Genomic DNA, 20,861 nt, shown 5'->3' on the forward strand with positions numbered 1-20,861 from the left:
GCCCCAAAGGAACTGCAGGCGCAGTGGCACTTTTCTTTGGCTGCTCAGCCTCCCCAACTAGCAGCTGACATGTGTGATAGTGTATCAGCAGCAGCCTCTTTTCCACACATCCACCAGCCAGCCCCAGAGCTTCAACTCTAGTTGAAGAGAGAGTTGTATGGACAGACAGCTGGAGAGCAGGAAAGAAATGAGCATTAAGAGGCTTTTAGAGGGTGCTGCTCACATAATGCAATTTTCCTTATGCGTGCAGGGCCCTGGAACATTGTGTAAGTGGGGGGGGGCGCCTGTATTTCTCAGCATTAAGTAGGCTATGAGCAGCATTATTTATACAGTGAGGAAGAGGAAGGGCTACGTAGCTGATAAGGGCTCTCAATATATGCATGGTAATAACTGGATATATGTGTTGTTGTCATTTTCAGAAAAGTCTTTGGGATACAGTTAAAAAGAGAGCTCCTCCACGGCAATCACAATATCAGAAGAAACTTCCCATAATCAAAAATATAAATGAAACTTTTCAGATGTCCAAAAAACCTGGAAGAGTTAGAAGCCCTCTCCAAGCCTGTGAGAACTTGGAAGTGAATGGATGCAGCGTTTCACCTAGTGGGAACAGTGTAATCCTCTTAGAAAATAGCTTTTTACACTCTCCAACTGAACCGATACTGCAAAAAAAGCAGCATGTCACTAATCCCCCTCTTTCAATGGGGAGATCAATTCCATATTTTGTTATTGGTACAGCAGCATGTAATGAATTACAGCAGGATACAAAAGAGACCTGTACTGTTACGCCAAAGTGTGACGATCTTGTGGAAACCAAATTGGAAAGTGGACGTATTAGTTCAGTAAAAGTGGAAAGTTCTAGCCCAGATTCAATTTGCACACCAGAAAATCTGAAAAGCTTTCGTTTGAATCACAGGAAAATTTTAAGCCCTGATTCTTTTGTACATGATAGCTATGAACTTTGTGAAGAGCCTGCTATAGCCACAAGAGTGCCAGTTCTTTCACCTGATCAGTTTTTAAAAGAGAATCAAATAGTTATTCAGCCAACTTCACATGTACATGAATCGATGTCCCATTCTTCAAGTTTGGGATCTTACACAATTTGTTCACAACAGAAGGAAAGAATGCAAATTTTTACTTTTCCTGTGGAGTCTCATTTTTCAAGCAAGCAGCTTAATGATGCACGCAGTAAAAAAAATGCAGCATTTCAGTTTGAAAAGTTTGAACGAAATGCAAGTGGGTGCAAGAACAATGACCCAGATCAAATTTGCTGCTTCCAGAAAGAACATGGTAAAAAAAGGCCTCTGTTGTGCAACACAGTTACTAAAAGTAAGCCAGGTTGTCCTGAGGGACAAGGAAGGAACTTATTAAAACCAAAATCTAGAAAATGCCTTTCTAATGCAATTCAGCGATCTGTGGATAATGTTCCTGAAACAGCAAAAATGAAAATGTTACCAGAACTTCCAGTTATAGAACCTCTCTCAGGTGAAGTTACAGATCACAAAATTGAAACAGCTTCAGCTTGCTTAGGAAGAACGTCACATAGTCATAAAAGAAAAAGTGGAGAATATTTAGAAGATACTAATAGCAAAAGTGGTAAATATGTGGAGAACTTTGCAAGGAAAAAAATGATGTCCTTTGTGGAAAATGAAGATTGCAGTGCTTTGAAAGCATCAAATCCCAAATGTGTGGCCGGAGAGAAGCAAAGTCAGAAAAAGAAACCAGGTAATTTAACCTTTTCTTCTGTTTATTTGGATATGTTAACTAAAAGATTTGCCATGGATTGGTGATAAAGACCAACTGTGACCATTTAGAGCTGCTCTTCGAACAAATTACATTCATTTGATAGGCCTAAAGCGTATTGCTTGCATTTGACATTGAGTCAGCACATTTAGTCTTCTTGATTCCTAAATTTTGTCATTTCGGAGTAGTCCATCAGTTTAATCTGTCATTCTTCTCTGGTAGAGACCATGCCTTCTTTCCATCTCTGAGCTAATATTGTCTGGGCAGCAGTAGTCACATATATAAATAGTCTCTTCTAGTCCCTTGGAATTTTGGCACCTAGAATTCCTAAGAGAAAAGCTTCTGGTTTCTTAGGAAAGCTTATTTTAAATATTTTTTTCAATTCATTATATATCATCTCCCAAAATTCTTTTACTACTTTACAAGTCTACCACATATAAGGTGCCCTCTTTCTCTTTACATTTCAAGCATTCATTTGATCTTGCTTTATACATTTTAGCTAATTTACTAGAGGTTAAATACCAACGGTACATAATTTTCATATAATTTTCTTTCAAAGTATAGCATGCTGTGAACTTTAAATCCTGATTCCATAACCTCTCCCATTCTGCCAATTGTATGTTATATTCAAAATCTCTCGCCCACTGTATCATCATTGATTTGACCTGTTTGTCTTTTGTATACCATTCTAAGAATAATTTTTACATTTTTGAAAGTAATTTAGTCTTATTTTCTAACAGCTCTTTTTCAAATTTAGAGGTTTCATTAAAGAAACCTTTCTTTTTATCCATCTTAAATATATCATTAAGTTGATGGTATTGTAACCAGTCAGTTAATAATCCTCTTCAAACCTCTTTAATTTCAACTCACGATCTATTTCCATTAATAATTATTTATAAGATACCCAATCATTTCTCATGTTAATTTTTTTTCACAGACATTGCCTCCAGTGGTGAAAGCCACCATGGTGTTTTTCGTTCTAATGATTTTTTTATATTTTCCCCATACGCTTTGCTTACTACATGGTTCAAAAAAGCTTTATAAACTTTAACCTTCTCGTACCACAGATATGCATGCCAGCCAAATAGGTCTAATAAACCATCAATATTTTTAAATAATATCCATTCTTTTAACCCGCATAAACAGGATGTCTCATAATACTAAATCCGGCAAGGAAAATCCACCGCTTTCTTTTTTGGTTTCTTCCCCTTCCAGAGGAATCTAGTAATATATTTCTGCCATTCTCTTTCCCCCCTCTTGTTGTCTCTTTCTGTTGTGTTCTTCACAATATTACAATTCGTTCTTGTTCTAATTTTCAGGTTCCTTATCTAAAAAATGGAGGACTGGTAGGAAAACAAAGAACATTATTCCAGTGGCACAGTCTCAGCTGACGTTTGTGAAACCTTTAAAAACAGGTGAAAATAAATTCTTTGTGCTCTGTATTCTCCATGAAAAGTCTCTTGGTGCAAGTGGCAGTTTCAACACATTTGCTATATTTTAGCTGAAATTAGATTGATCAGTACTACTTCAGAGTATAGGCATATTCAAAGAATAAAAGCCTGCAAATTAATACATGTTTCCTTTGCGTTTTTGCTGCCCTGGGAAAATGTATCTCAGCCCCTGCGCCGCAGTCTACCCCACTGAGCAGGGTTCCTCACTGGTCGCCTCCTACCTACCTTCTTCCATGGGTGGATCTCTGGATCCAATCTGTTGTCCATAATTGAGATGTAATGTAACTTTTAATTCTTTTCAAAGACATTCCTAGACATCCAATGCCTTTTGTGGCCAAGAACATGTTTTACGATGAGTGCTGGAAAGAGAAACAGCAACGCGGTTTTACTTGGTGGTTGAATTTTGTACTTACTCCTGATGACTTCACTGTGAAAACAGACACTTCACAAGGTAAAAGAGATCTGCAGGGTCTTAATGTTTCACATATATAAGAATTATTCTAGACTTCAGCAATCCAGTTTGCTTACTTTAAAATCTTTTCATGAATTTTCTTGTCAATATAAATATTAGTGTAACAATACTATTTCCACTGGAAATATAAAATATAATAAAATTACTTAAAACTGATAAATGACCATCCCATCAGATAAATTTATGTAATCTGATGTGCTATTTCATTTGAGCTGATGTTCTGTATTCATATGTGCAGAGCTACTTTAACTTGAAAGCTCACATGTGAAGTGCTGCTTCTGTTATTCGGTGTTGCTTTTTTGAAAATCTTTAAACCCATCAATTCCTAAGTCGGGTGGCAAACCTGCAGCCTCTTCTGCCCACCAGTCGTCTGACTTAGTTTACAAGCGGTAGGAAAATTGGTTGTGGCGCCGAAAAAGTGCCACTCCCTTTGCGTGCTTCCATTGTTAGCATATTGGAGCATTTCTTGCCTTATTTATTATAAAATAATATTTAAATACTGCTGTATCATGAATATATCACAGCGGTTTACAACAATATAAAAACATAAAACTAAACAATAGCATAAAAAGTTAAAAACAAATTAAAAGCAAAAAGAAATTTAAAACAAACATCGATAGATCATTGTGGGTGAGATACCTTTTAATTGCCTTCATAGACCTGGCGGAATAGAAGTTTTTAGCAAGTGTTTCAGAGTTGGCACGGAAGGTCGTTGCTCTCATCTGCTAGCAACAACTGAAGGAAGTTCATTCTTGGCTTTTCAATACAGTGGTGCCTCGCAAGACAAAATTAATCCGTTCCGTGAGTCTCTTTGTCTTGTGGTTTTTTCGTCTTGCAAAGCACGGCTATTAGCGGCTTTAAGAAAAAGGAAACAAACTCGCAAGACGTTTCGTCTTGCAAAGCAAGCCCATAGGGAAATTCGTCTTGCGGAACAACTCAAAAAACTGAAAACTCTTTCGTCTTGCTCGTTTTTCGTCTTGCGAGGCATTCGTCTTGCGAGGTACCACTGTACTGGCTAGTTCTGCTTCAAGCCATAATCCCTAGTTTGCGTGAAACCCTTAGCCAAGAATCTTGGTATGTTGCTCCTGTCCTTATTAGTGGGGAGTAGTGAAGTGTGAGTGATCTGCACGTTCAGTGTAGACCTTTAGCTGTGGTTTAAAGGTAAAGGGACCCCTGACCATTAGGTCCAGTCGTGGCTGACTCTGGGGTTGCGGTGTTCATCTCGCTTTATTGGCCAAGGGAGCCGGCGTACAGCTTCCGGGTCATGTGGTTTACCATGACTTATAAATGCACCCTTTCCTTTGAGCTTGTATAATCCTAGATGCACACTGGGTAAAGTTTGTGTGAACTCTCTTAAAAGATTGCAAATATTCTCATAGCATCACAGGTGGCAGAGGGTCAAGAGGCCAGTAAGTCCAGTTTCCTACAGCAAGGAAGAACAACCCATTGATTCAGCTTTCCCACCCAATTAAAACATTATGCTTCTATGGCTATTTTGATCCAGTTGATTCAAGCCAGTGAAATAAACTGCACTTTGTGGAAGGAGGCTATATTTTAATTATTTCATAAAATTTATACATCGCTCAATTGTAAAACAAAACCAAAAAACCCAACCACCCTCAAAATGGTTTACAAAAAGGTTGTTGTTGTTGTTATTGGCTCTGTTTCAGTTCTTTTCTCCTCAATGAAATCAAGAAAAAACTACAAACATATTACAACAAAAGTTACAATACCAAGTAGATTTTAACACTTGCAACTGTTTTCTCTCCAGTCAATGCGGTGTCCGTTATCTTAGGAGCAGAGTCTCATAAATCAAGCGTTCCTAGAGCACCAACTAAAGAAGAAGTATCCCTAAGAGCTTATACAGCACGGTGCAAGCTGAACAAACTTCGTCGCTCAGCTTGCCGTTTGTTTACATCAAACGAGATGGTTAAAGCAATAAAAAAGTTGGAGATTGAAATTGAATCAAAACACTTGTTAATTCGGAAGGACAGGCATCTCTGGAAGGATATTGGTAAGAATCTAGCCGTGTTCCAGATATTCCTACACATATGTAGAAAAATTGAACTGTGGTGGGAAATTGTATACAAGAATGTGGACAGGTCTCTTTATGCCCTTCAGTTCTATAATCAACAATCCACAGCTTGAGAATAGCAATTTCACAGTATATTCTTAGGTAACATCCTTTCCAGATTTTTATTTTATCCTGCTTTTGCTTCTGTGTCCATTGCAGGTGAAAGACAGAAAATCCTCAACTGGCTTTTATGCTATAACCCACTATGGTTGCGCATAGGTCTGGAAGTAAGTTTGTACTTTCTTAATGTTTGCAAAGTGTTATTTGAGCAAGTTATTCTCTTGTAGAGAATTGCTAAGATTTGTACTGGAATCTGTATTAGTCAGCCTAAAGCTTGGTGATAGTGATTGCCGGTAATCAGTAGAACTGGTCTTAAGACTTTGATATTATCTTTACTTCATGACTCAAAGGCAAGGATAGGGAACCATGAGACCCCCCCCCCCCGGCACCTGCCTGCCTGTCATCTGCCATCACTCATGGTCAAGAGAAATATAATTAATATTATATTGCTATAGTTCTTTTAATAAATCTGCTCTGAAGATCTGAATTTTATTGCTGCAAGGTTTTTGTTTTGCTTAAAGTGGATATTCTTTCTCTCATTAATGAAAGGTAGTCTATGGTGAGCTAATTGCCTTAGAGAGCAACAGCGATGTAATGGGCCTGGCAATGTTTATACTTAATCGCCTGTTGTGGAATCCAGATATTGCAGCTGAATATAGACACCCAAGTGTGCCTCACCTGTATCGAGATGGTAGGTTTTTTTCCTTGCTGTTTTATAATCTCTTTTATACTTTTTAAGATGCAGCTCTATATACTATCTGATATTGTTCTTACAGGACATGAAGAAGCATTGTCAAAATTTACGCTGAAAAAACTTCTTCTGCTAGTTTGCTTTCTTGATCGCGCCAAGCTGTCTAGAATTATTGATCATGATCCTTGCCTCTTTTGTAAAAATGCAGAATTCAAGGTATTCCAATTTAAGCCTCTATTTTTGTTTTGTGCATAATTAGATTTTTTTTTGGTAATTTTTAAAAATTGAATTTTCCATTAAAAGAAGTAGTACCACAATGTTACATAAGAAAAACAAAAGAGAGCAGAATGAATATAGGAAGAAGAAATGTTATTAGTAGATTTGAGTGTATATATGTGGAAGCCACAAGATACTAATTTTAAGACTTACATTTGTTTCCCGAGGTGGTAATTTTCTTCTATGGCTGAAACAGGAATTTTAAGTTGTCATTATCAAATGCTGCTTGATTTTGTGTGCTTATTAGCTGAGGAATAGGCATTTAGCAATTTCTTTTTATTGACTGTGGTAGGTAGTAGTCTTATTAATGTTTGTGACTAAAGTCTATGTCTGGGTTAAACGTACTGGAAGTTAAGAGAATTCCTGTTTGCCTTGCAGCACAATCTTATGGCTGTTTACTTGAAAATGAGCCCCTGATGTGCGCACAGAACTGATAATCTTGCATGAATGTAATTTGTTGCCTTTTCTCCAGTCTAGTAAAGAGATACTGCTGGCATTTTCCCGAGATTTTCTAAGTGGAGAAGGTGATCTTTCTCGCCATCTATATTTCCTGGGCTTTCCAGTTCATCACGTGCAGACTCCACTCGATGAGTTTGACTTTGCTGTAACAAATCTAGCCACAGATTTGCAATGTGGCATTCGTCTAGTGTAAGTCTTCACTGCATTTTGTTGCTGAAGTTATAGAAGGATTTCCCTTGAGGAAATGGACTATATTTTTAACATGGTATCTTTGTATTTTCAGAAGAGCATTGGAACTACTGTCGTCAAACTGGAGTCTTTCCAAAAAATTAAGAGTTCCTGCAATAAGTAGACTTCAAAAGATGCATAATGTCAAGATTGCCTTTGAAGTACTAAAAGATCATGGAATACATTTGGAAGATGAACATGGTAAGTACCAGCAAAGTAGAAAGTAGTCCCCTTATAAAATAAATGTGTGGATGCTGCAAATCAGTAACCTATTTGACTGATTTATAGGTACATCGATTGACGCTAAGGATATTGTGGACCGGCATAGAGAGAAAACACTTGCACTGCTGTGGAAAATAGTATTTGCTTTTCAGGTATTGCATAATGATTTTTTGGCAGTTAATCTCTGCAACATATATTGAAGATGTGTAGCATGCATCTAGGACTTGCAATATTGTATCTTCAAAAAAAATGGGGTGTTGTATAAAAAATGGCCTGTATATAGAAGCCAATACTACTGAAGGGCAGTTCTCAAAAGCAATTCCATGCCTATACCAAATGCACAGAGATGACCTCACCAACTGCACGCAAAGTAGAACATCAGTACAGTTGACTCCCAACTTCCATACATTTAACTTGTACAATCACAGCTTTATGCTGGCAGCCAGCTTGTTGAAATCACAGAAATTGTGATGGTGAAATCACAGAAAGTGTGGAAAGAGCTTTTAAGCTTCTCCACCTTGCTTCCTGAGTTCTGGGAGGTTCTTGTGTGAGATCTTGCAGGATTTCCCAGAGCCCGGTAAGCAAGGTGGAGAGCCTTGCATGGGGGCCCAAGTCACACCAGCTTTGGAAAGGTAGAGATGCTGCTGTTAGGGAGATTCTGGGGTTTTAGCTACATGCAGCTTCAGCTTTGCACACAATCCCTGGAACGTAACCCCTACACAAGTTGCAAGATGGGTAACACGGAATATGTGGGAGAAAAGGCCGTATGTCTTACATAGTTAGATGAGCTATGCTTTTATAATTGGTAGTGATGTGAAATGTTACATGAAATGTACAGAACTGGTGCATCAAAAGGAAGACATCGAGGTCTGATGGCTTTAAAAATACTATCAACAAATTTACGAGCATTGAAATTAATTATGGAAAAATAGTCTTGATTAATTTTATCACATAACAAAATGTGCTGTGGAGTCGAAAGAGTTCTTGTTCATCTTAAATTGGTTATACAGGTGCATAACCAGTTTACATTTTCTTTCATATGTTATTTAGCCATCTCCAAATTTTAAACTAGAGCAAGTTTGTGTTTTCTCAGGATTGACATTGTCCTGCCCACCAAATGTTCCACCTTAGTATGCAATTGCTATATTCACCTTAGAGCAGTGATGTGGGCAGGACATTTTCAGTGCTTTATCTTTCCACTGAAAAATGTTACCGCTGTTTCATAAGTTCATTTTCTAAAACAAAGGTTTCTGGAAAACCCATCCTGCTGCTTGCAGAATAAGCTTCGTTAAGTTAAATGAGAGTTGCATTTGAATAAACATGATTGGACTTGTTCTGCTAGCATTGTCCTGATAACATAGTTGTTATTTGTCATTTGTTTAGCATGCTTTGAGAAATACAGTGATGTATGTACATATCTCTAAAGATCAGAAACCCTCATCTTTAGAAATAATATTTTTAATTTGTTCTTGTTAAGGTGGAGGTTTCCCTTGATAGGGATCAGTTGAAAGAAGAAATTGATTTTTTGAAGAACATGCACGTTACAAAAGTGAAGTCTGCTGCTTTAGAATCTCGTATTGCCAACAAAGTGAGAAAAGACAGCAGTAACTTTTATTCATCCGAAAGCTGCAGTGAAAATGTAAAGATGCTGATGGATTGGGTCAATACCGTCTGCGGGTTTTACAATGTCAAGGTAAAAACTTTCCCAATAATCATCTCTGTTTCCTCCCCAATAAGCAAACAAGGGACGAAAGTATTATTTGATAGACTACAACTAATTGATGGAAGCCAGTTTTAATCAGCGGGACTGAGATTTAAGAAGATGTTTATTTATTTGGCTGTTCAGCATGTTTTTATTATGGTGCATTATAAATGACTGAAAAGTGGCATAATGGGGTCATGATCCTGCATGGGCTGTACTTGCCGTAATCTTGCCTGCCTGTTTCTTATTAAACTTCATTGATGCTAGGATTTCATCCTTTTGTGGGAGAGGGTGCCTAATGACCTGACATTAGGCATTTACATATGTTCCTACGAAACAGTACTGACAAAATCAATAGGTTCCCCTTTCCTTTCCAACAAACTGGTTTAAAGGAAACATTTGGATGGACTGTTTAAATCTACAACGATGGCCATATCAAATGGTAACTTCTTGTTGATGCATCAAAGCTAATCTGACAAACGCTAAGGATAAATTTACTTGTTTCATGGTCCAAGTTGCTTCTTGGAAAGAATTGGAAAATGGTAGGAAACAACCTTGTACTGAGTCAGACCCAGTCCATTTAACTCACTGTTGTTTGCCCTGAATGGCTGCAGATCTCCAGGGTTTTAGATGGGACATTCCTGTTCCTACCTGGAGATGTTGGGGATTGAACCAGGGACCTTTGCATGCAGAAGAGATGCACTGCCACTGAGCTGTGGCCCATCCCAATCACATCTCTTAGAATTTACTATTCTGAAAGCTGCCGAAGCTAAATCACCAAGTACTGTGTTTTTATAGAACATCTTTTTTATGGTTTGTTGTACCAAACATGACAAGCAGATCCTAACCTGATTTTCTTTAGTACACTACAAATTTATACTTTAGCTTAGTACTGTTTTTGAAGATTTCATGCCACTGCAATTTCAGTAAGTGTTCCAATATAATAACCCCTAGAGAACCCCAAGTAAAAGAAGATCATTACAACAATTATCTGGCTGTAAAGAGCAAGGGGTATTAAAGTTATTAATTTTCAGACTTTGAATACTGTGGTGTGGGAAGGGTATTTTCCCTCTAGATACGCTTTTCAAAAAGAAAAGCCATAGGAAGAAAGGAATGCATTGTTGAGTAGGCTAGATTTCAGAAATGGAGGCCTAGAACTCAGCTTTATTAGCACATGGTATGCTAATACAAACCTTCAAATAGAGAAGCCACTGGCAGAAAATATTTGCTTAACTGGTTTTGTGTTTTTAACTAGGTTGAAAACTTTACAGTATCCTTCTCGGATGGAAGAGTGTTGTGCTATTTGATTCATCATTATCATCCATGTTATGTGCCTTTGGAAGCTATCTGCCAGCGCACAACTCTAACAGTAGAATGCACCAAAAGTGGTACAGTTGCTCTAAATTCTTCCTCTGAGTCTGATTCTTCTCTGACTGTACTCAATGGAGCTTTTGATGAAAGTGAGTTCATTAAATGATTATTGAAGGCAGAGGGAAGATGCTTATTACCACTTTATTTGACTTAATAAATTCAATTTTCTTTCTTTTCTTTTTTTTTAAATAAAGCTATAACTTCTTCCGTGCTTTATAAAGAACTCCTTGACAATGAGAAGAGAAACTTCCAGCTGATTAATGCTGCAATTTCTGACCTTGGTGGTGTTCCTGCTATGATTCACCATTCAGACATGTCCAATACAATTCCTGATGAGAAGGTAATCAACCATGTATTTACAATTCACCATTGCCTTCTTCAATCACAACTTACTTTTATCGCAACTTGCTAAGTTTCTGTATATTCTCTGCTCTCTTGGTTTTCTTTAGGTAGTTATTGCCTATGTGTCATTTCTTTGTTCGCGACTTGTAAATCTTTCTAAAGAGATTCGAGCAGCTCGACTGATTCAGTCAGTGTGGCGGGAACACAGATTGAAAACAAGATTAGCACAGGTATTTCTTTGAGTTACTTTGCATGTTTCCTAAATTATCCACAGAACGTGATTCTACAGTATCTATCAATGCTATATGGACATATTTAATCAGCAGTGAAATTTTTCTTTTGCTAGATTTTTGAAGAAAAATCAAAAGGTGCAGTTGTAATTCAGAAACATTGGAGAAGATACATGGCCCAGGTGAAACTTCAGAAATTAAAAAAAGCAAAGCAGGAAGAAGTTGAAAGAGTATCTTCTGTTGTCATTCAGGTATGATTGACTTTTCATGTGAAATTACTATGTCAAAATTACTGCATTTCCTAGCCGATTGAGATTACCAGGTGCTATTTCATTTCTGCCCAGAATAAGATTTCAGAACCAAGTAAACTATGGTTCACTCTTAGAACACTTTATATGCCATACTTTTATATAAAGACCATTGAATTTTATTGTTCGAGTCCACCATATATGCATAGAAAGAATTGCCCATTTCTCTTGTATTAAAACTGTAAACGTGCAGTGAAATCTGATTCTTACAGCTGTGTGTCACTTTTTCCACCCCAGACTTACTGGAGAAGATACAACGCAAGAAGAAAATACTTGCAGCTTCGGCAATATACAATTATTGTGCAAGCAAGGATAAGAACGTTCCTTGCTGTTGCTGCTTATAAAAAAGTTTGCTGGGCTGCTCTCACTATTCAGAGGCACTTCAGGGCTTTTTTGATAGCAGAAGCCCATCGCCAAAAATATCAAAGGATGAAACAGTCAGCGCTTGTGATTCAGTCTGCATTTAGAAGATGGAAAGGCTGCAAAATGAATTCAAAAGTTGAAATAGAGAAACAACTGCAAGCAACTGAACTAGCAAAGAAGGAGAGAGCTGCAGTTGTAATTCAGTCATGGTACAGGATGGCCAGAGATCGAAACAATTACTTACATATCAGACACAGTGTTATCAAGATACAGGCCTTGTTCAGATGTCTTAAAGCTAAATTCATTTACAAACGGAAAAGACTGTGTGTGATGGCTATTCAGAAGTGTTACAGAGCTTACAGGATGAGGAAAATTGACAGGGAAACATATTTGCAGAAACGTTCGGCAGCTATATTCCTGCAATCTGCTTATAGAGGAATGAAAGCTCGTTTATTGTGTAGACAAGTCAGAGCTGCCGGTGTCATTCAGGTACACTACCGTGCATACAGAAAGCAAATTTTTCTGAGGCAGAAGTTCTTGCAGCTAAAAAAGGCTGCTGTGTGTTTGCAAGCAGCTTACCGTGGCTATAAAGTACGGAAAATGTTTAAGTGTCAGAAAATGGCTGCTGTTAAGATCCAGTCTGCTCTGAGGGCTTATGCTGCAAGAAGAAAATACCAAGCTTTGATTCAAGCTACCCTTGTGATTCAGAGATGGTACAGGGCTTCCAAAATCAGAACAAGGTTTTTGAAGACAAGAACAGCTGTAATTTTCTTGCAGGCAGCTTTGCGTTCTTGGCAAGTAAAGAAATGCATTAAGAGCTGGCATGCTGCCGCAATTAAAATACAATCTGCCTTTAGGAGATACATGGCTCTGAAAAAGTTCAGGATGGTGAGAAATGCTGCTCAAACACTACAGCAGCATTACAGAGCCAAACTTTTGGGCAGAAAACAACAGCAGGAATACGTTGTGCTTCGCAATAGCATTGTACAACTCCAGGCAGCTTGGAGAGGGAGGGTTGTGAGGAAGGCAATCCTAAGACAGCACCACGCTGCAGTAGTCATACAATCCTATTTCAGGATGCACACCAGTCAAACAAAGTTTAAAAGTTTCAGAAGGGCTGCTGTTAAGGTTCAAAGGTGGTATTGTGCTGCTGTCCTAGCCAGGAGTGAAAGGCAGGAATACCTCACTTTAAAGGTTGCAGTTGTTAAAATGCAAGCAATTTACAGAAGCGTAAGAGCAAGGCGTGAAATTCAACGCATGCACCAAGCAGCAGTTATTATCCAAGCCATGTTTAAAATGCATCAGAGCAAGGTTAGATATCAGGCAATGAAACTGTCAGCAATTGTAATTCAGAGGCACTACAGAGCTCTTTGCAGAGGGAGAATGGAACGGGAAAAGTATCTCAAGTTAAGGAAGGCTTCTCTTGTACTACAGGCTGCCTACAGGGGGATGAAAGTTAGACAGGAGCTAAAAGCTTTGCACCAGTCTGCAACTTCTATTCAGTCATTTTATCGAATGTACAAGCAGCGAAAATCTTTCCTGAAGCTAACTGCAGCGGCAAAACTGATTGAGCAGTGGTATTGTGGTTCTAAATGTCGCAATGCTCAGATGCGCAAATACAGGCAGATGAGGACTTCTGCCATCCAAATACAGGCTGCCTTCCGAGGTATGAAAGCGAGGCTCCATTTGCAAAGGATGCATATGGCTGCCACCACCATCCAAAGGCGATTCAGAACTTTTCTTCAGAGGCAAAGGTTTGCTTCTCTTAAGGCAGCTGCAATGACGATTCAGAGGAAATACCGAGCAATGGTACTCTCTAAACAGCAGCGTGAAGAGTATGTCCATCTCTATAAAGCTGCCATCGTAATACAGTCTGCCTTCAGAGGCCTGCTGGCCAGGAAATGTGTGAGCCAAATGCATGGAGCTGCTACAGTTATCCAAGCAGCCTTTAGAAGACATACAGCTTATACTCGATACCAAGCTGTGAAGCTTGCTTCTGTTTCCATACAGCAGCATTATAGAGCATACCGTGAGATGAAACACGCTAGAGGACTCTACTTAAAATATCGCCACTCTGCTTTAGTTCTTCAGGCTGCTTACAGAGGAACAAAAGTGCGATGCATGTTGAGGGAACAACATTATGCTGCGACAGTCATACAGAGTAACTATAGAAGGCACAGGCAGCAGTGTTCCTACAAAAAATTACAATGGGCAGCCAGAGTTATACAGGTTCAAGTCAGGGCCAATAAGTTGTGCAAAACTGCAGCCCAGCAGTATTCCTCTGCTAAAAGTGCCGCCATTTGCATCCAGAAAGCTTTTCGCTGGATGAAGGCAAGACGATGTCAGCAAAGGCACCAAGCTGCCATTGTGCTTCAGCGGAATTTTAAAATGCAGAGAGAACGTAGAAGATACCTTGCTTTGAAAGCAGCTGCTGTAGTCCTTCAGAGACGGTACAGAGCATCAGTTCTGGCAAGGAGGCTGGCTCAGGAATACGTTTCTGTTTGTGCAGCCGTTATCTGTGTCCAGTCTTTCTACAGAGGATTTAAAATCAGGAAGGAAATTGAGCGCAAACACTTAGCAGCAAAGGTAATTCAAGCAACATTTAGAATGCACAGGGCTAGGGTCTCTTACCAAAAGCTGAGAGGTGCTGCTGTCACCATACAAAATTCCTACCGGTCTTACCTAAAGGAAAAACACCAGCTAAATGCACACCTGGCAATTAAGAACTCTTCTGTAATGATTCAGTCCACATACGGAGAGTTAAGAACACGGCAAGAAGTGAAAGCTATGCACGTCGCAGCAACTCTCATCCAGTCTCTCTATCGAATGCATGCCCAGCGCAGACGTTACAAGTTGATACGCAGGGCTGTGATAACTATTCAGTCTGCCTATCGTGGAAGGGTAGCACGCCGAAAGGCAAAGGAAATTCGTGCGGCCAGAAAGATTCAGTCCTTCATTAGAATGACTGTGGCTCGTAGAAAGTTTATTCGCCTCAGAACAGCAGCTACTGCAGTACAGACTCATCGCCATACAAATAAAGCCATAGAACAATACCAGAAATACTGGGAAGCTGCACTTTTAATACAGCGGCGTTATCGGTCTTACCTGGCTATGAAACACCAAAGAGTAGCTTATTTGCAAACTTTGAAGAGCATCATCATTATGCAAGCTACAGTCAGGAGTTTCCTTGAACATCTAAGGCTCTGCAGATTGAAAAGTATCCAGGTATTTAGGTATATTTACTTCAACATTACTTGTTACTGATTCCTGTAATATATGTACACAAGAACCACTCCTCTGAGTCAAAAACAGGGTGGGCAATATGGCTAGATTCTTATTATAATGAATATGGTCTTTTCCTCTTTGAATCCTAAACCTCATTCTGTGCTTTTTTCTGTCCTGCTGGTTTTCTATCTTATATTGGGAACAAAATAGTATACCAGCAAAAGGAGATACTGTATGCTTTTCTATACAAAATAGCTTGAAGCAACAGCCCCAAATCTGTCTTTTATCAAAATCTAAGGTATTTTTAAAAAGTGCTTAAATTTGTCTAGATCTTGTGAAATTTTTTCTACTGATTCAGAAGCGGAAGTGAAAGCCGTAATCAAATGTGGTAGTGGTGCAGGGGGAACTTCTAGTTTTCGTTAGAGCAAGTTGGTTTGCAACTGTCTTGTTCAAGTTCCTTGGGTATTATTATTATTATTATTATTATTATTATTATTATTATTATTATTATAATTAATTAATTAATTCTCCCCACTCTGCATGGCTCTCAACAGAATTAAAAGCACAATAGAACATCAAACATTAAAAACTTCCCTAAACAGGGCTGGCTTCAGATGTCTTCTAAAAGTCAGATAGTTGTTTATTTCCTTGACATCTGATGGGAAGGCGTTCCACAGGGTGGGCGCCATTACCGACAAGGCCCTCTGCCTGGTTCCCTGTAACCTCACTTTTTGCGGTGAGGGAACTGCCAGAAGGCCCTCAGAGTCTGGGCTGAATGATGGGGGTGGAGAGATATATTTGAGATACATGTCTACTGCTGGTAGTCAAATTGCCTGGCAATGACCTTACAGTTTTGGATTAAGGTCCTTACAGAACTATCTATGCCCATATGACCCAGGGATTCAAGATTGGTGCAGGGGCCTTGCTTGCATGACTACCAGGCAGAGATGGGGTGGGCACAACCTTTTTGTGGTGTTCCCCATGGCTGTGGAACGCCCCCTCCCAACCTCTTCCATGGTAATGTTTTAGGCCAGCTGTACAGATTATTAATGAGTGTTCACCAAGAAGTAACTTTTACTTTTAGTATTATACCGACTGTGATACATTTATAAATATTTTTTACTGCTGTTACAATTGTGATGCCGTTTTATACATTTTAATTGTTCTTTATGTGTGTCGTCCCCCCCCCCCCCGCCCCTTATGGTTTTGCACAGAGCCGGCAGAGTTTTCTCCTTCGTTTTGCAGCTGCTGCATATCATCATCTCGCTGCTGTTAGAATTCAGAGGGCTTACAGAGCTTTTCACTCGAAGCAAGCACACTTGCAGCTCTCTTCAGTTCTGTACATTCAGGTTAGCTTTTAGAACAAATGTATTACTCTAGGAGCTTCTTTCTACCAAGTGCCTCTTCTGTTCTTGAAAATGCTCAGTCTTTTTTAATAGTTCATGTTACAGTAGTACCTCGGGTTACAGATGCTTCAGGTTACAGACTCTGCTAACCCAGAAATAGTACCTTGGGTTAAGAACTTTGCTTCAGGGTGAGAACAGAAATCGGGCTCCGGCGGCGCGGTGGCAGCAGGAGGCCCCATTAGCTAAAGTGGTCTTCAGGTTAAGAACAGTTTCAGGTTAAGAACGGACCTCCTGAACGAATTAAGTTCTTAACCCGAGGTACCACTGTACTTACATATGTCTTGAAGTTCCAAGTTCCATCAAGACCATCTCTTTAATTCCTTTAAAAATGTGTAGGTAATCTTAGCAAGAAAATATTTTTCTCTTTGTCCTGTGTGTGTTTAAGCAGAGGTGGTATCGAGCAAAACTGCAGAGGAGGAGATACCTTCAAGATCGTGAGAATATTATTAAAATACAAAGAAGCGTGAGGAGATGGAAGAGCTGCAGAAATAGAGCTGCAAATGCGGTTCAGGAAGGCATGAACCAAAAAGCCCTAATCAATGGAGTAACTAAATTTCAGGTAAACCAAGGTCCTAGAGAGACTGCTTCTGTTTTATTGAGTCATATGGTTATATTTAAGGCCTTGTTTTATTCTTATGTGTGAGAGCTTAGTGATAGAGCTTTGAATACAAAAAGCCCACAGTCAGCCCCTGACATCTTCAGGTGGGCTGTATATGACCCCTCTCTGAAACACAGGAGTCACTACCAGCCTTTGGTATTCTCTTATTGCCACAGCAGGAATGATATGCTTATCGATTCTAATGGGGTGCATGGCTCCATTCTTAACGTCTACACTTGGACTTTCCTTTCACTTATTCACTGTGGCGAATGGAATTGGAGTAGTTTTTTACTCTCCACCTTTTATCTAAAAATCTGAATATTTTCTGTATTTTTTTGCTGCTTTAATTGTCAAAACCCATCAGTAAACAGAAAGCAAACATTCTAGAAACCACTGGAAAAGATAAAGATAAGAATAAAATCAGCTGAGACATGAACACGTCTTTTCTATTCTGCTTCTGATCACTGAATGATGCCTGGAAGCCCCTGAATGCAAAATATTAATTGTGTTAGAATTGGTTGGAAAACCATAAAATTATATTCCATAATGTAACAGGCTTTCTCTTCTCCCTTTCCTTCCCTTCCCCCTCGCCCCCACCCTCATCCATCATAAGTCACTGTGGAGAGGGTATTCATGTAGGAAGAAGACTGACACAGCAAAAACGAGAGCTCTGCGAGACAGCTTGTCGATTGCCAATAAAGAAAGCAATGAAGATAAGAAGCTATGCAACAGAACAGCACTTGCCATTGATCGGCTTCTCAAATATAAACACTTTTCTTACATTCTGGCAGCTTTAAAAGACTTGGGTTTGTATTTTTTAGATTAAAAATAATTCCCAATACACCATAAATACCATTCTTTCTACAAATTTACCAACATAAAAGGTGTAGCAGTAAAGATGGGGTGGTGGTGGAATTACATCATTATTACCTGCCTATTACAGTGGTACCTCGGTTCTCAAATTTCTCCATTGATGAATGTTTCAGAACCTGAACGTCGAAAACCCGGAAATAAATGCTTCTGTTTTCAAACGCACCTCGGAATTCGAACAGCTTCCGCTGTGTGTTTTTCCATTTTCTCAATTGAATTTGCAGACAGCCCTTTGCACCTCAATTTTCGAACATTTTGGAACTCGAATGGTCTTCCAGAAAGGATTATGGTTGAGAACTGAGGTACCACTGTACTTTCATATTGGAAGGACCAGTGTTCCTAGTGGGTGGTGGAAAATGGGATTGTTTGAACAGAGTAGAATGGCATTCAATCCAACCCCACTTCATGCACTGAGAAGCACAAAACTTCTCTACCCTGGTGGTTCCCCATTAGCTAAGTACCACAGACCCCTTGTTTTTCAAAAGCAATGCCATGGACCCCCTACTTTTGAAAATGTTGATATTTCTGTGGTGGTTTTTGTTATGTGAATGGTGCCACCATACCCTCCAACATGTCCCAGTGCAGAATTTGGGTGTGTGCTTGTGCAAGTCACATGACCTGCATGGTGCCTGGAAACATGTGCTTTTGGGTGCCATGCTGCCCCTGACAGTTGATGGGTGCCACAGACCCCCAATAGAGAACCATAGCTCCATCTCAATTACTGTGTGTCAATGAGAACTGGCCACTATTTCCATGGTGCATTTCGTCCAACTGTTGCCACCCTGAAAATAGGCTGATCTATATTTCTTTCTCTCTCCCTCTCCAGAGGTTGTTACCCGACTATCACCCGTTTGCTGCGAAAGTATGGTCCAGAATGAAGCAGTACCCACTATTTTTACTTTGATACGGAGTTGCAATCGCAGTGTCCCTAGCATGGATGTCATACGTTATTCTGTCCAGGTCCTGCTTAATTTGTCAAAGGTACTTCTGCATTTTCAAGTTTTGTTAAATGGTCTCAGTCCCCTTTTTATTGCCAGAATTTGGAGCTTAGAGCTGCTCTTGATCGCTGCTCTTGGACTTGAGAGCTCCGATTCAGAATGGGGCAGGAGTGAGGACACTCCTTCCTGCAAATCCACTAACAGTCGTCACAGTGTTGTTTTGCTATTTTCTTTACACTGTACTATATATCCAGTGTAAGAAGTCTGTTTAGACTTGCTATATATCCAGTGTAAGAAGTCTGTTAAGACTGTCTCAAATACAATTCTTTGCTCAAAGTTGGAGGGAAAGTACTTAACCAGAACTGTTTTTCTTTTCAAGTATGAAAAGACAACTGAAGCTGTTTACACAGTGGAGAATTGTGTTGATACTTTACTGGACCTACTTCAGATGTACAGAGAGAGAGCTGGCGACAAAGTTTCAGAGAAAGGTGGAAGCATTTTTACCAAGACGTGCTGCCTGCTTGCTCTTCTTTCAAAGGACTCAAGAAGAGCTTCTGTAAGTTTTGGTTGCTCTCCACTCCATCCCATCATTAACTATTGTGAAATTGTTTTCCCGTTTGTGAGGGATGAGCAGGAAAGATTTGCCACAGTGGCTCCTAATATACAAACACGGCTGGTAGTGTGTTAAAGCTGCTATTTTACACAGCCAGTTAGTGCCAAATGCATTTTACTTTTGTTGAGAATGACAGGGGACCTAAGCTGGAGACCTAATATTTGGGAACAGCAATGGTGCTGTTGGAGGATCTTTGACAGGCAAGCTTTGGAACTGTGTCACTCTAGGATTGCATGGTGAGGGGTCTTAATCACTTCCATTAAAACTGTTGCTTTTCTATGTGTTTCCTAAAAGTTTATTCCTTTCAGGTTTCATTGAGCTAAGCATTACACTGTATTTAACTGTAAAATGTGGTTTAATTTTTAGGAGATCCGAGGCAGCTCACGAGTAGTTACTCGCCTTCAGAGCCTGTTTAAACTCACAGCACGGAAACATCAAATGGATGCAAGAAGAATGCTTGCCAAACAGAAGTTGGCCGCATACAAAAATGGGCATTTCTCTGTCCCAGCAACTCCTCTAAGGACAACAATAGTTTCAAGGTAAGAAATCCTGATCTTTCAATTTCCGTGCTTAAAAGAGAAAAAAAATAAATCTGCTTTTTCAGTACAATTTCCTCCCCTTTAACCTACAGGCAGAGACCAGAATGGGTTTTAAGGAAAGATAATATAAAAGAGATTGTTGATCCTCTTCAAGCAATTCAGATGGTATTGGATACACTTGGAATTCCTTATTACTAAAGAATGACTTAAAATGATATTTAAAAAAGCATTGTCAGGATCAGCTTTCATATTATATAGAGTTTCATATAAATCTATCTCAGTTTTATTGCACATTTTTGTATGTCAGCTTGTGATTGGTATTTTCTTTATTAATTACTTGGATATGATTTGTAAGTAACAAACTAAACTATGTATTTTTTTTAAAGGCTGAGATTTTGTACAATAAAATGGAAACCATTCTGTTTACATTGTTGGCTATGGTTTTTGTTTTGTTTTGATGTTCTTGGAGATTTGGGATCTATAACTATTAAACCTAACAAAACAGATTCAGTATCTGCATATGCATCTATTCCACAATGTGAATCTGAGCAATCTGCTGTGGAAAACAAGCTGAATCATATTAGTTGTAAGTGCTACCTTTCTCATTACTTTTATCCAAAATAGACAAAATACATAGTTTAGGATCCAAGATCATTTTTACCTACAAGTGTAGTATACTTGTT

At 39.1% G+C, this 20,861-nt stretch overlaps 1 protein-coding gene across 2 annotated transcripts in view; it reads left to right on the plus strand.

Annotated features, from left to right (window-relative positions):
- ASPM (assembly factor for spindle microtubules) overlaps positions 1-20,604 on the plus strand; it is a 23,946-nt gene extending 3,342 nt beyond the window's left edge. The window contains exons 3-25 of one of the 2 annotated variants that reach the window (XM_081865621.1): positions 420-1,722; positions 3,060-3,155; positions 3,496-3,642; positions 5,435-5,677; positions 5,897-5,964; positions 6,347-6,488; positions 6,574-6,704; positions 7,237-7,412; positions 7,507-7,652; positions 7,740-7,825; positions 9,151-9,366; positions 10,631-10,835; positions 10,941-11,086; positions 11,196-11,318; positions 11,435-11,569; positions 11,864-15,214; positions 16,429-16,563; positions 17,009-17,179; positions 17,832-18,024; positions 18,915-19,069; positions 19,406-19,582; positions 20,006-20,178; positions 20,271-20,604. In XM_081865621.1, the coding sequence (XP_081721747.1) occupies positions 420-1,722; positions 3,060-3,155; positions 3,496-3,642; positions 5,435-5,677; positions 5,897-5,964; positions 6,347-6,488; positions 6,574-6,704; positions 7,237-7,412; positions 7,507-7,652; positions 7,740-7,825; positions 9,151-9,366; positions 10,631-10,835; positions 10,941-11,086; positions 11,196-11,318; positions 11,435-11,569; positions 11,864-15,214; positions 16,429-16,563; positions 17,009-17,179; positions 17,832-18,024; positions 18,915-19,069; positions 19,406-19,582; positions 20,006-20,178; positions 20,271-20,376 (7,824 nt within the window). In that variant the 3' untranslated portion in view covers positions 20,377-20,604. Of the gene's footprint in view, positions 1-419; positions 1,723-3,059; positions 3,156-3,495; positions 3,643-5,434; positions 5,678-5,896; positions 5,965-6,346; positions 6,489-6,573; positions 6,705-7,236; positions 7,413-7,506; positions 7,653-7,739; positions 7,826-9,150; positions 9,367-10,630; positions 10,836-10,940; positions 11,087-11,195; positions 11,319-11,434; positions 11,570-11,863; positions 15,223-16,428; positions 16,564-17,008; positions 17,180-17,831; positions 18,025-18,914; positions 19,070-19,405; positions 19,583-20,005; positions 20,179-20,270 lie in introns of those variants that run through there. The other variant, XR_014157391.1, reaches the window with a different exon arrangement.
- The last annotated feature ends 257 nt before the right edge of the window (positions 20,605-20,861 follow it).

The sequence above is a fragment of the Podarcis erhardii genome, assembly GCF_964252035.2.
Source record: "Podarcis erhardii genome assembly, chromosome: 6".
Classification (NCBI taxonomy): domain Eukaryota; kingdom Metazoa; phylum Chordata; class Lepidosauria; order Squamata; family Lacertidae; genus Podarcis; species Podarcis erhardii.